Source organism: Argopecten irradians, chromosome 5 (assembly GCF_041381155.1).
Source record: "Argopecten irradians isolate NY chromosome 5, Ai_NY, whole genome shotgun sequence".
NCBI classification, from domain to species: Eukaryota; Metazoa; Mollusca; class Bivalvia; order Pectinida; family Pectinidae; genus Argopecten; species Argopecten irradians.
In genome coordinates this window covers 26,609,548-26,624,815 of record NC_091138.1, presented here as the reverse complement: position 1 = coordinate 26,624,815, position 15,268 = coordinate 26,609,548, and the positions used below count along the sequence as shown (strand labels likewise).

General features: G+C 35.4%; 2 protein-coding genes across 2 annotated transcripts; both read right to left on the bottom strand.

The window, feature by feature from the left end:
- Positions 1-1,101: 1,101 nt before the first annotated feature.
- On the bottom strand, positions 1,102-4,615 carry LOC138323366 (acetylcholine receptor subunit alpha-type unc-38-like). Its single transcript, XM_069267947.1, has one exon. The coding sequence runs from the start codon at positions 4,251-4,253 to the stop codon at positions 3,033-3,035; it is 1,221 nt and encodes a 406-aa protein (XP_069124048.1). The 5' UTR covers positions 4,254-4,615; the 3' UTR covers positions 1,102-3,032.
- A 2,826-nt stretch (positions 4,616-7,441) lies between these two features.
- On the bottom strand, positions 7,442-12,526 carry LOC138324353 (acetylcholine receptor subunit beta-like). The gene is made up of 2 exons (XM_069269427.1): positions 11,445-12,526; positions 7,442-7,691 (listed from the first exon to the last, which is right to left on the bottom strand). The coding sequence occupies exons 1-2, from the start codon at positions 12,524-12,526 to the stop codon at positions 7,442-7,444; spliced, it is 1,332 nt and encodes a 443-aa protein (XP_069125528.1).
- Between the last annotated feature and the right edge of the window lie 2,742 nt (positions 12,527-15,268).

The window sequence follows — 15,268 nt, the reverse complement described above, 5'->3', positions numbered from 1 at the left end:
TTATGAAACGTACGCATAGCTTTCAGGAGTTTCACCAGTATTATTTTCTGTATTTCATGAAATTTCTTTTTGAAAAATGTTGGCGAGTTATATAAAAGTATAAAACCTGAAATATTTTAAAAAAAGTGTGTTACCTTACTTATTGCCATTCAATTTTTCCAATGTTTAGTATTTGGAAACAATTTATTACGACTGGGTAGGAATTAGATGAGGCGCTATGCTTCAGTCTACTTCAGGATTACACTATAACAATGAGGTACAACACAAATATATACTACAGCCTCCCAAACATACAGACATTAACACGCGCCACAACGCAAATATGGGAGGTCATGTGACCTCAGTTGTTAATAGGACGACCAACCAACCAATGAAAGGACATACGTGAAAATCTATCTACCTGTATACTGTGGTCGTTTTCTATAAAATCTATCTACCTGTATACTGTGGTTGTTTTCTAGTTTATCTTTATAAGTAAGTAGAGCAGCTTGGCCAATCCTTGGTCATAAGGAATAAAAGGTACTTATAATAACATGTAATGATACACGTTTTCCTCCAAAGATAAATACATGTAATTGTACTTTAATCAACATTTAATGTTACACGTTTTCCTCGAAAAGATAACTACATGTAATTGTACTTATTTCAACATTTAATGTTACACGTTTTCCTCCAAAAATAAATACATGTACTTGTACTTATATCAACATTTAATGCTTCACGTTTTCCTCCAAAGATAAATACATGTACTTGAACTTATATCAACATTTAATGTTACACGTTTTCCTCCAAAGATAAATACATGTAATTGTACTTATCTCAACATTTAATGCTACACGTTTTCCTCCAAAGATAAATACATGTACTTGTACTTATCTCAACATTTAATGTTACACATTTTCCTCCAAAATATAAATACATGTAATTGTACTTATATCGAAATTTAATGCAACAAGTTTTCCTCCAAAAAATAAATGCATGTAATTGTATTTATCTCAACATTTAATGCTACACGTTTTCCTCCAAAGATAAATACATGTACTTGTACCTATCTCAACATTTAATGTTACACGTTTTCCTCCAAAATATAAATACATGTAATTGTACTTATATCGAAATTTAATGCAACAAGTTTTCCTCCAAAAAATAAATGCATGTAATTGTATTTATCTCAACATTTAATGCTACACGTTTTCCTCCAAAGATAAATACATGTAATTGTACTTATCTCAACATTTAATGTTTCACGTTTTCCTCCAAAGATAAATACATGTACTTGTACTTATATCAACATTTAATGATACACGTTTTCCTCCAAAAGATGAATACATGTAATTGTACTTATCTCAACATTTAATGTTACACGTTTTCCTCCAAAATCTAAATACATGTTATTGTACTTATATCAACATTTAATGCAACGCGTTTTCCTCCAAAATATAAATGCATGTAATTGTACTTATCTCAACATTTAATGTTACACGTTTTCATCCATTTAAAACATTTCATATCATAACGTTTTTAAATACCGTCATTACATTTTATAACTCTCATTAGCAATACAAGTTCTTTGTGATGATCTATGTTCTACTGTAAAAAACGGACCAACTTAAAATTCCCAGAACAGTTGACAAAGCATATTTACAAACGTTATAAGATAATACTAGATTAAGGTATCGACAAAGAGATTAGTCGATGTCATTCCTTTTGCAGAAATAAATGTTCCTCTAACTAACATTTATATGAATCATCATAAAGTTTAACGCATTTATTAGAAATAGTGTACACGTAGGAAATAGGATACTAAAACATCTAATGACAAAGGAGTGTTCCGAGAGAGTCAGCGTCCTCCGTCGTTATATAGGTCATATTGAGGTTACTGGTAACCAACTTCCTTCTTCGCGTAAGAGTATATCATTACGAACTAGTATCAAAGCTATTATTCTTTCATACCTACGGGTGTAATACTGGCTGGTCTAGGGCAATACACTCATGCAATAAAGCCTCATGACGTCACGGCGTCAACAAAATTTGATTTCCTCGGTAAACTTTTAACATTTTTTTCATAAACTTGACTGGTTTTACTATAAAAGATGCAAACAACGGAATTTTGATTGAAAATATCACGTAAATTGATTTTAGTCATGGATTTCTTCGAATCTTTTTCAAAATGGCGGGATATTATAGTTGTAAAATTGCAATAAAACGTCGAGGTATGAAACTGTTACAACATTTTCAAGCAAGCAAGCCTCGGGTTTTACTACATTTTGTGACCCTCGGGTAGAATATCCCTATCCTTCATATCCATATATGGGAGAGTTCTATAATATTGATATGACATTCAATTCTTACGTCCACTAGCTCCAATATTGTAGCTCAAAAGACTTTTTGACAGAAAATGGTGTCGTCTTTAGAGCTACAATTGGTGCCTATTACTGCTAATGGAGCAAAGTAATGATTATGCAAACCATTATAAAACGTTTGTTTGCTTTTTTATCGTACTTCTTTGATATCGCTTACCTACTAGGCAATAAAACTGAACCACATAAAATATCAAATTCTCATCAAGGCCTTATTTTTTTCAAATAATACATATGAAGGTCTTTCTGAAGGGAATTTATACGGCAAGTCCACAAATTGTGAATTTGACGTCTTGTGAGCGGTACGGTAGATATTAAGAATGGTAGTTAAGTTTGTTTTTGACAAAAATAATATGTAAATGCATGTATACGCATAAAATAATTGGAAACCTACAAAAAAGTATAGAAAACTATGCCCGAGTGATTTTCGGAGGCAGTGCTCCACTACGACACATAGGGACCAATTTGTACCCGGCCGAAAGGTATAATAGGCCGGGTACGTATATTCGTTCTATATGTCTACGAGCGTTAATCTTCGCGAACTTCTTTCGAAAAGAAACTCGAGAAATTTATCAAACGCGAAAGAAAGTTGGTTTACAGTAATGCGACTTAAACTACATAATCAGAAAGTATGTAACAGATTAAAATGTAGAACATAAAACATGTCATATATCAAAGGCGATACGAAATTCTAACTGTATTATAAATAGTTTCTATCAGCATTATAGCTAGAAAGAGCACTAGGAAAGCTATATCTAGGCGTTTTCCTATTATCTGCCATGTAACAGCAGGTCTTTTACTGTTGGGGTCCAGTATGTCACCAACAACATCCTTATCACTCTGAACAACTCGCTTGGGCTTGATGTTACAGCTATATACCATCCACGTCGGGATAGGTCTGTCTTCGCTGGAGTTGTAGACACAAAGGGTTATAATTACACACAGTACAATTATGGCGCTGATGATGAGTTTGATCATCAGAGAAACTGTAAGAATGGACACCGGATCACTGGTATTAGGAATACTGTCCGACATGATGGTCATATACATTGTCAAGGTCAACAGCATCGTAGTGGCGAAGGAAACTCTCTCTCCGGACTCGGCTGGCAGAATAAAGGCCAGTAAGGTCACGAAGTTCAGTAGACAGACAGGTAACACAATGGTGTATAAAAGGTAGGTTGGTCGTCTTTCTAAGGAGTAGGATATTTCAACCATTGCAGTATAGTTACTAGCATAATACTTTTCCGTTTTCGTCCTCGACATCTCCCAAAACAAGTTGTCGGTGAATTCATAGTAATCCGCATTTGTAGGTACATTTAAATCGACAACTGAGTAAGGTTCCATTACTGAAAAAACTAGACTGCAGTTGTGGACATCATACGGATAATAGGTAATATCTGGTGAGCACGAAGATGTGACGACTTTAGTGTATATTGTAGAAGCATATCCGCTGCTGTAAACAGTGATCGAGGATGTCGGTGTGAGAGAATCGCTATCGACACTGGTTGATATGATTAGACCTGGAGTCCACACCTGAGTATGTGAGAAGTACGACGTTTGGATATTCCCATAATTTGCCGGATTCCAGGTTAGCTTTCCGTCTATCCAACCCACATAGATAGAGGCTAATACAGTGAATCTTCCAGTAACGGCGTCGAAATCAAGAAAGTATGGCATAGAGAACACAAACGTTACATACATTGGACTGTCCTGGTTAGTTACCGGCCGGATGTGTTTAGAATAGTTGGTCAAGACATCGGTGTGAAGAGCGAACATATCGTCGTAAGTTCCTGCGTTAATGCTTCCAAAGAATAGGCACATACTTACTACAAGGATGGTGGCAGCCATGATGATGTTGTTTTCAATACACGTACTAACGTGATATGATGGCATACACTGGTATTTACACTAGTAAATACTAAATACTACTATATGTATAGTATTATCACTTCTGAATTCCAAAGAAACACTCAAATGAAGGACACACGATAAATGTACCTGTGCCTTAATTAGTCTAGCACTAACTGTCCCGACTGGCTGTTTATGACAGATATCTTTTAACAATGGGCTAAGCCCCCGATTCAGCATAGAACCGTCTCCCACGCCTCAATAGACACGATTTACTCAACTGCTTAACGTTTCCGAGCTACCTAACATAACCCTCACTTCGTTAAACCCTACATCAATAAGTATTTAGTGTTTAGACACAATTTGTACCGCTCGACTGTACATGCCATACCCTATCTTGTCCTGCTATCGACGTCCGTCCGGCAATAGCAAGGTAGCAACTGTGTCTGGTACCTCTCACTACGGTCCGGGCTAGCAGTCTATTAATACGTAAGAGGAAATGATTAGCTTAACCAACTGTTTGCTTTGACAGACATGTAAATATGCATTTATAGTTATCTTAACTTATAGTTAAGGTAGAATGGAATAGTTATGTACAGGATATGGAGTTGTTTCATAATTCACAGCAGTATGGATGTCAATAGGTTGTGAAATACATAACAAAAGATGTAGGGGATAAGAAGGATACTTGCTGCCTCTTGCCTTAATTTATATGGGACAAATTTATTACAGGTATCTCCTTATCTTTGTTTATTTAATTCTTTTTGTGAGTCTTTGTAAATCAATTCATAAAAATGAAGATCCTTTATTCTGTTTACAACGTCTTACATACGCCTGGCATTGAACACTAATTTAGATGTAGCTAAAGCGCATATATATATTTTTAATTTTTGTTTTCAGAGTTTCTGCTCTAAATAGTTGTACAGATAAACAAATAATCAAGCTCTACAAATATTTACTCACGGTGGATTAAAGTATTCTGATTTGCAAAATCTATTAATTTAATTGATCATTCAATTAATTTATAATAAACAGTGTCAGGAGGTCAAAGAAAAAATGGAGTTCTAACTGTTCCTAAATCAATAGCTGTCCTCTTCATTTATTGATATATATACTCTAAGCTTCATCCCCACAGATAACGAGTACAACAGATTATTGTGAAATACTCTAGTCCCTATCCCAATAACCCTTGAACGACGTCCCAGATTTCCCTTTGATTATATCGATGTAGGATATTGACATTGGTCTGGTAATTGAAGCTTTGGTATGTTTGTTTACTCGGTACATTACTGATGAATATGACAATTAGAAAGGTTCGTCATATCTCAACCTGCTTGAAAAAATGGTTTGTTAATGCTACCCCATTAACGTATTGTTTTACGGGACCATTGAGTCATTTACACAGATCACATATTACAAAAAAGCCATTTAAACATTTCGAAACCCGTAATGATGTGGATGTCAAATGTTTTAAAATTTTACGTTAGATGATACATCTCATTTGCTAGTATTACAAAAACTGGGATTTCTCACAGTCAAATTTCACAATATAATTGCACACGACGGCGACGTCACTGGTCTCACGAACAATGCAGATAATAAAAATAAGAATGTGATATAGGTTTCGAAAAATGTTTGAAATTTGATACACTGTTTGTAGTTTACAATTATCATAAATTTGCTAAACACAGTACATGTATTGATAAAGCCTATAAGACACTCAATTATAACAGATATTTTGTAAGAAAAAAAATGTTCCTGGTTTTCTTTTTAAGGACTTAGCATCGATTACTGCTTGTGTAAGCTGCCTATGTTCCTTGATTAAATCTTTTATTTTCTTTTAACCTGTACAGAGATATTCATACGTCCGGGATCTCACTTGATCTGACATCCCCTTGAAGTTGAGATTGGGAATCTCAACCCAAAAGTAAGTTGGCAACACGAAGTTATAACTTAAAATAATATTACTCCGAGGGTTGAAATTCACCTTGTTTATGTCTCAAGGCAATGGGTGGTTATGATTTTAACCTGATCGTTTTTTAAGTATTTCTGGTACACTAACGACAACCTTGACATAATATTGAAATGTTTTTGGCATTCAACGATTGACGTCAACACACTACTGTCGTGACATCATGGTACTATTGTCGTGACGTCATCAAAAGTTCTGTGTATGCGAGCTGTCTTGTTATGGTCCAGATAGTATCATCGGTTACTCAGAAATTTTTCACAGACACTGTAAATGGACAAACCAGTTATACTTATAAAATGAACATGTATATTTACTGACGAACTCTAGTTCGAACGTTCATAGCGTGAACATGGTATTTAAAGAAATGATACAACACTATTTGAATTAATCTCCAAACATATAAAACTCTGACATACACAAAGTGTACTAATCAAAACTAAAATGTGAACAGCATACAAAATTATTTACAATGGTATACTAATAAAATGGTTAATGATAAAAGATATTTAACAACTAAGGGGGATGATAGCATGGGATCACGTCCTAGACAGGTTAGAGTAATTCTATATACAGAACCTATTGTAAAGTAGAGTCAATGTTATATGTAAGATTTAAAGAGTACTGAAAACTGATCGTGACTAGAGTACAAATGTAAAATCATAAAGGAGTCTTGTTATAGCTGACCTATAGGCGAGTATGTAAGGTACACTATTTGGATTATTTCAAAAAATATATTTCAAGGATTTTATTTCTTGATTAACATCAATGTCACAAGGGATACGACAATATATGAATAACTATGTCGAAATTTTATTGTCGCACTATCGCAATGGCGACCCCGTCATGCGATAGTGCGATAGCGCGTCATATGAAAGTGTCGCAATGCGCCATACGACAGTGTGACAATGTACCATGTAGCAATGTACCATGCGACAGTGCGACAATGCGCAATGCGACAGTCCGACAATATGACAGTCGACATTGCACAATGTGACAGTGCGACAATGCGTCATGCGACAGTGCTACGATACCACATGAGACAGTGCCTATGTGACAGTGTTTGTGTCGCATGGCGCATTTATGCACTGTCGTATGGTGCACTGTCGCTCTTCGCTTGGTGCACTGTCGCATAGCAATGTAGTGTATGTGTGGAGGGTCTCCAATGCGACAGTGTGACATGGCCGATATCAGCCACCATAGTATTTTGATATTCTTCAAACACGCTTTTATGACAACTGTTTTATGTAATGCTGTCCTATCTTTATGGAAATGGTATGGCGGGATTGACCAAATGGTTAGGATGCCCCGTTATAATAACAAATGCCCTCCACCTCGGTGTTGTAAGTTCGAATCCAAGTCGGGGAGTTGCCTTGTACTGACCGCTGGTCGTTGGATTTTGTCGGTCCTCAAGCTTTCCTCCACCTGACACGTCCTCAAACCAAACCAAATCAGAGTATGGCATTACATTGGCATGAAGTTCCACCAAGTCGACTTTAAACCCGACAAACGTTCTATGATCATAATATTTCAAGTGTTCCTCGTGTAATGCTTTATATTTACTAATGACCCAGCTTTCTAACACACTTAACACATCTGAAGAATATATGTTCTAGAAAATGTGTGTGTTTGAGGTTTTGGCAAACACAAACAATTGGCCTGACTTCTTCAATTGCTATTAACAGAAAAAATGAAAATCATCTGAGCGTCAAACAATTATTGTAATGCATTGTTTGATGTTTGCTGTGGCCAATGCAAACAAAGGCGTCACTAGGTAGAGCTAAAACATTAAATCATTAATGATGTTTCAGTGTAAACTCATCAGGCGTAGTTAGTGCTGCCAAGAGAAAAATTGACATATGAACTATATCATTATTTAACAGCCCTGACTCATGTCCAGACGTGACATAGATAAATGATATTGGGAAAGGTGATTTTTACCATGTTAGGCAGCGTTCGGGAGTTGGATTGTATATCTAAGGAACAAATGCCACCAAGCATGATAAACTGGTATACATAAGTTAATGGATTATGAGGACATGAGAAACATGAAAAACAATCCGTTAAAACGGAGCTGTGACTACTCCGATATCAATAAAAGATGGAAATTAATTAAACCTACTGGTTAATTAGGTTGGCATTCTTTGATCACACATCTCCTATAAGATAAACGATAATTCATCGATTAAGTTAGCTATAGTCCTTCTGCGATCTGTTCTGCAATCTTTATTTGATGAAAAAGAACTATGTCAAAATATTTTAATTTTCTTTGTAGGTTTAATGGCGGTGGGTCATGACTATTTCAAAAATCACAATTTTTAAAGCATTTCAAGTAAAGCAACAACAACATCTGATAATCAATTTATTCATATTCTTATTAGGTAGAAAAACAACAACAAACAAAACTGTAATATAGACAATGAGTTGATTGGATTATTTCGAGAGAATATCTGTTTGCAACACCCAAAAGTTGTTTTGATGGATAGTTATACAAGAGTTACACCCCTTGATAGATATATTTTTGAAGGCATATATTCAAACAACTTATATTGAACATTGTGCCTTTGTACCTTCAAAGATGATCACGGAACACTATTCTTTAGATACTGCTAATATGTGATAATCTATATCGTTCTCATAAATTCAGGTTCTAACTTAAGTAAAGTTCTCCTAAGCTAATTGGCTTACGTCTTCATATACTCAAATAATGAACAGGTGTATATTCATATGACAATTTGTTTCAAAGTTACCTTACTATAAATTTGGTATTTTCTTATGGATTTCCTGCAGTGTATTATCCATAAAAGACCTTATCTGATGACGAGGCGTAAAGTAAACAAGGTTTGGAACTTACGCGACATATGAGTACAATACATATCATTATATCCCTTAATTAATATGTTGACATAAGTTTGATGACACTTTCTGTGGTGCGAGAACAGCACGGCTATTTGTTTGTGTTTCTACAGAATGTTTTGATTGATGGCATCTGTAAAAATATTTCTCCAAGCCACTCGAACGACAAGTTTCAGAGGCGGTCGCTATACACGGATCAGTTGCTGACAAGCTCCTCAATTCTAAGTCAGAATGGGAGCAACCTGCCGTAGAGAGATTGGTGGTCACTAGGGAACCACGACTGTGAACAGCAATATGTGATAGGGAATCTGATTAAAATACAGATCCTTATGACCACTCCGGTGATTAGAGGATCTGACAGCGTCTCATGGGGGGTCATGTCATGTTCAGGTGACCTTTATACCACGTGTACTCACGACCACGTGTAGGTTCTGCACCTTGCTGCATCAAGTGTAAACAACATTTCGTCCCAGTATACATATACGGTAAGCTATGTTGTTCTCTTGGGGCGAGATGACCTTAGGTGTGAAAGTTTTGGGGGCAGCAATTTTTTTTTTTTTTTTTTAGGGGGGGGGGGCAGCAATTTGACTGGTCTTTATCAAGGATCACGTGGACGTGGCCCCTAGTGGGATTTTCTCTGATCCTTTTTATCAAACGTAATGATAATAGGAATATGTGTTTTATTTTATTAGATTTGATGTAATAGGCACTATGTCTACAGAATAGTGTGAGGTACGAGTTGTCTCAAAACAATAACATACCCTTAGTCGATTGTCAAACTTTTCTTTCGATTGCCACCTCGAAAAGCTGGTATGTCTGACGTTTCGACCGTGCATGTGATTGCATATAATATCCCCTTTTTGATACGTCAGTGTTATGTTTATGGCTACATGAGTCTATCTGATAAAGTATCTTGCGGTCATAACCATTGTTTAAACACTGGGGTTGATTTAGTGCACATAGCATGTTGGGTCGAAATAATCCGCCGTATACATCAAACGGGCCTAGACATTTAGTACCTGCACACAATAGATGTAAACAAACATGTAGACGAACACGTTGTGTTAGTGTTATTTCGGACTGAAGAAGGCCCTATAGTGGCTGAATATATATTCCATAGAAATGATTTTGATTTTACTTTGAATTTATTTTGGCCTTTTATTTCGGATTATTAATATACTAGCTTTATACCGTTTTTCCTCATTATGGTAAAAATATTTACCTTTATAATCAATTTTCCTGACATGGTAATATCACACAATCAATAAAACTCCGCAGTCTCAAATTGAAATGTCTCATTACTACGTTCATAGTTTATCTAAACAAGTAATGGCTCAGTCTTGTGAAATGATATTTTTCTTAAAAACCTCAAATATATAGTTTTTTTAAACCATAACACAAACATGTAATCAATCTTTGTTATAATACATTTCGATAAAATCGAAATGCATAAAGCAATAATGAGTGGTGCTGAGCGAAATTGATAATTAATAGTAGTATATTGTGAACATGTGTGATGTAAACAAAATACATGCAATTATTCGTTATTGTCCAGTGAATTAGTGAATTGCTTTCTTATTATCAGCATCGTATCTTTTCAATTATATGAAAATAAACTATGTTAGGGCGCTTTATTTACATTATCAGATAATCAATGCATATCCTTATGGTTCTTATTTACCACAAGCACTCCAAGTCTAGAGTTTGGTCGATATATAAAAGTTCGGCTTTGTTTGAAATAGATTGTAAGAGATTGCATACAATAATGAAATACATTTTTTTCAAATGTCTTACTTTATGCGTAAGAAGAAAATATCTATGTGCCGGTATATTTCGGTAATTATAGATGTAGCAGGTATAGAAGTAAAGATGAATTAAATGTCAGAAGATCTTATGAAAATTCTCCAGCTTTCTGATAAACTAGACATTTTAGATAACTGATAAATACAATTTTGTTTCATTTACTACCAATAATTCTAATTAGTGATATTGACAGATGCAAAAGTCTGTCACATTTCCAGATTATAAGGCTGTAATTCTATAAAGAAAGAACATATCATACAAGTATATACACAGAATCCGGATTAGACAAGGTTCGGTTTTGACAACTTATACTGTATGTTTTTATAAATTAAAGGGTTGCTCGCCAGAGATACAAATTAAATGTTTTAAAGACTCGTTTAATACAATCTCATAACCATAACTAAATCAAATAAACATCTTATATATTCTAATAAATCTTATAACATAAATCAACAATAAAATCCCAGATCAAATCTATGATGATAATCAAGACAACTATACTTAAGAGAGGTCATTAAATTTATAAACGGTAAGAAATTCTAACAACATTTACAATTGTCTCAATGAAGATAGCGAGAAAAAAGAAAACAAAGAAAGTCACATCTAACCGTCTCCCTATACTCTTCCAAGAAACAACAGTCATTTTTCCAAGTGATTTCAGCATGTTGTCCTCATTCTTTCCCGCCACTACTCGTCTAGAATTTGACTTTAAACAGTATAACATCCACTGAGGGATAGCTTTGTCTTCGTTGCGGTTATAGACACACAAAGTGATAATCACAGACCATACCATTAGAGCGCTGATGATGAGTTTCACCATCAAAGAAATCGTAAAAATGGACACCGGGTCACTGGTGTTAGGGATACTGTCCGACATGATGGTCATATACATTGTCAAGGTTAACAGCATCGTAGTGGCGAAGGAAACTCTCTCTCCAGACTCGGCTGGCAGAATAAAGGCCAGTAAGGTCACGAAGTTCAGTAGACAGACAGGTAACATGATGGTGTATAAAAGGTAAGTAGGCCGCCTCTCTAAAGAGTAGGATATTGAAATTGTTGCAGTGAAGTTGCTAGAATAATACTTTCCAGTTCCTGTTCTGGTTACAATCCAAAATAAATTATCAGTGTTGTCGTAATTCTCCGTGCTAGGATTGATATTCAAGTCCACAACATTGTACGGTTCCATGACCGTGAAGTATAGAGTACAGTTGTGGATATCGTATGGATAGTAAGTAATATCAGGGGAACAAGTAGATATCAAAAACTTAGAATAAAGTGCAAACGCATATCCATACCTAGAGGCCCCGACAGATGACGTCGGTGTTAACAGGTCGGTAGCTATACCGCTAGACAGAGAAATGGATGGGGTCCAGACCTGGGTTTTAGAAAAATAAGACGTCTGTATGTTACCATAATTTGCTGGATCCCAGGACAGTTTTTCGTCAAACCATCCAAGGTAGATAGATGTCAGGGCTGCCAACTTTCCTGTAACGGCATCAAATTCATGGAAATATGCCATCGTGTACGAAAACGATACATCCACAGAGTCGTCTTGATCTAGAATCGGACGGATATTCGTGTTGTAATTTGAAAGAAGATCTGTATGAAGTGACACCATTTCGTCATAGGATCCTGCATGTGTTCTGATGATTATAAATCCGACGACTAGAGCCAGGATTTTGGTCGTCATGATGAGCTCCCTGAATCACAGCCGTATTTAAAGATTAACCCAGAGCGTTTAGTGTCAGTCCCTCAGACAGTCATGTTGGTTTTGGCCTCTTTCTGGTCTTTATATTAACGAGCCTGACTGTATCAATAAGACGCTTCATTTGTTTGTTTAGAGTGAATTGGTATTGGTTAATTTCATTAACAATAGAACGGACCAATGGGTGTGTCTCCTTACCTTACGAAACAAGAGTAAACTCAATACCTGGTACCGGTGACTGCCCATCTTCATCGTACCTTCAACACACATAAAATTACTTGACTGTCCGGATGAGGAGGTTATCTGTCAAATCATACGAGGTGCTAAACTGTTTTTAAAATACTATTGTTTATTAATGTAAAAGGTGAGTTTTCACAATAACTCCTAAAGGCACTACTACTAACATTCTAGGTTCTAGCAACTTATACTAGCATATTTATTTGTTTTGCTGACATAACAGATAGTCCAAAAAGTAATTGTAACCTCTGACATTACTGATGTTCTGTCAACTTATTTTAACAGAATGAATGTGGTATATACAAGAATATGTAATTAGGGTATTTGACAGTAATGTTATATATTCACATTAGTAGTTATTGTAAAATCTGTAAGTGTTCTGAAGACCACCATTGTATACTAGTTTACTGACCATTACAACAGTCATCCAAACTTCTGACCGGATGTGAAATGCGTGTCGCTTCGTTTCACTTCAGTTCATCTTCAGTTAAAGATGCTCCACCGCTGACAAATGGTATTTTTTCACTATTAAAAACAGGAACAGACGATTTAGTATTTTTCTTCAGTTACAAAAGTTACTTACTTTACACCACTACCACCATTTGAACGTTTGAGCTTCTTATTTTACTTCACGTCGAAATTACAAAATATAAATAATTGCATCCCGAAACAAATCCGTGGGACTTCTATATGGATGAAGTACTGATTGCGCATGCACCAAACGTAAAATCAATTATTTGGTATCATTTTTGTGTGTTTTTGTTTATTAGACATATATATATATACACGATTATACACCAATTATTGTTCAAGTGATGAATGTCATCATGCCCTGTCGTCGATGGAGCATCGTTAATGGCAAACAGACATTAGTATGACAAGATATGAATTGATATATCAATGACATTCAGGAGACATCGTAAACGCTTGGACTAACTTTTGAAATTGCCATTTAATGTTAATTACACGAGGAAAATCAAACCAGTTCCGTTTGCACTCGACTTAGATTTTTTCATTAAATAATACTTTAGGCACTTTTCGTTCAGACTAAGATGTCGTATTTTGTCTATGAAAGCCTGTGTGGATAAATTGTTATTGTATATTTGATAGTCTTTTGTAGTTGCCAACGTTGTATGGTTGTAACTAATTTGCAATATCAATAACTAGTTCATTTTTAATCCACATGCTGGATGTTCAGTAATTAATTAGTCACAATTTTTGTGTGGCTCTTTCGTATTGTTGTTCTTGATCTGCGTAGGATGGGGTATAAAATAGGTCACTCTTACTCGGTCCTTGGTCGGATGCTAGTCATCAATTACGTATTAAGACATACCTGGTTTATATAACTAATTGATGTTGTCACTTAGAATAACAGCTATAAAGAGCACCGCTTAAAATCTAATTGACATTTAATGCCTCGGCACGCGCCTGTATTAGCTTTGTGGTATTCCGTAGATTCTGCGAAATAGATAGAATGCAAGTCGAAGTGTTGTACGTAATAATTGATTAGGAACAAACGGTCAGTCCGAAGGTGTTGACAGTTGGGTATCTATGTATACAAAATGAATCACCTAGCTTTTACTAACGCCCCATTTGTAAACATTGTTAACTTTCTCAAATTTTCTATCACATTGGTTACTTTCTAAAATTGTCATTATGAGGGGTCGATAAGCATGACGTCATGGGGCCTATCGTTTAAGAAAAGATGATGTGACATAGCATGATGGTAGCCTTACAATCAGTCGATTTACAATGCCAAACTACATACTTAATACAACAAAGCTGACAAGACTAATGGCATCGCATACATTTCGAACTATCCTTAATTAAACATTAATAACTCACTTAATGTTATTTCTGATCTTGTAGGTACATGGTTTGAACTCTGGCACAGTGATATGATCAGATGGGTTGCTCTTAAAACGAATTTGATAATCTGTGATGTAATTCGTATTCAATTTGTTTCAAGAGCTTAAAGGTAGGTTTCGCCCAATGAAATATAAAGACTACGAAATTGAAATTTATCTTGTACATAGATATAATCTTCATATAATTTTCAATGCATACAGCGAACAATATAGGTGGTCAGTTGCCTAGCTTGACCATGAAAATTCTCCTTTAAAAATAGAGCGTGGCCGCATCAACAAACAGAAGCGTGCAACAAAATGACAGATAGCAGTGACAGTCTTGACACGGTATGTTAAGTATGTTAAGTAAAAAAAAGCAAAAAAAAAAAAAACAAACAAAAAAAAACAACAACATATCGAAGTGCGATGGATTGTTATACATATCATATTATCTAAAACACTTCATGTTACTGACATTGCCATTGCACGGCCGCTGGCATATGTGTTGAACTTATCACCACGTGCAACACGAGTGAAACAGAATCCGGACAAGTTCCGCATGAGATGTGGCTATTGTTTCTTTTTTCGCTACATGCCATTTCTGACTTTAATTCTCTAGAGATATCCTAGGGTGCTTCCGATT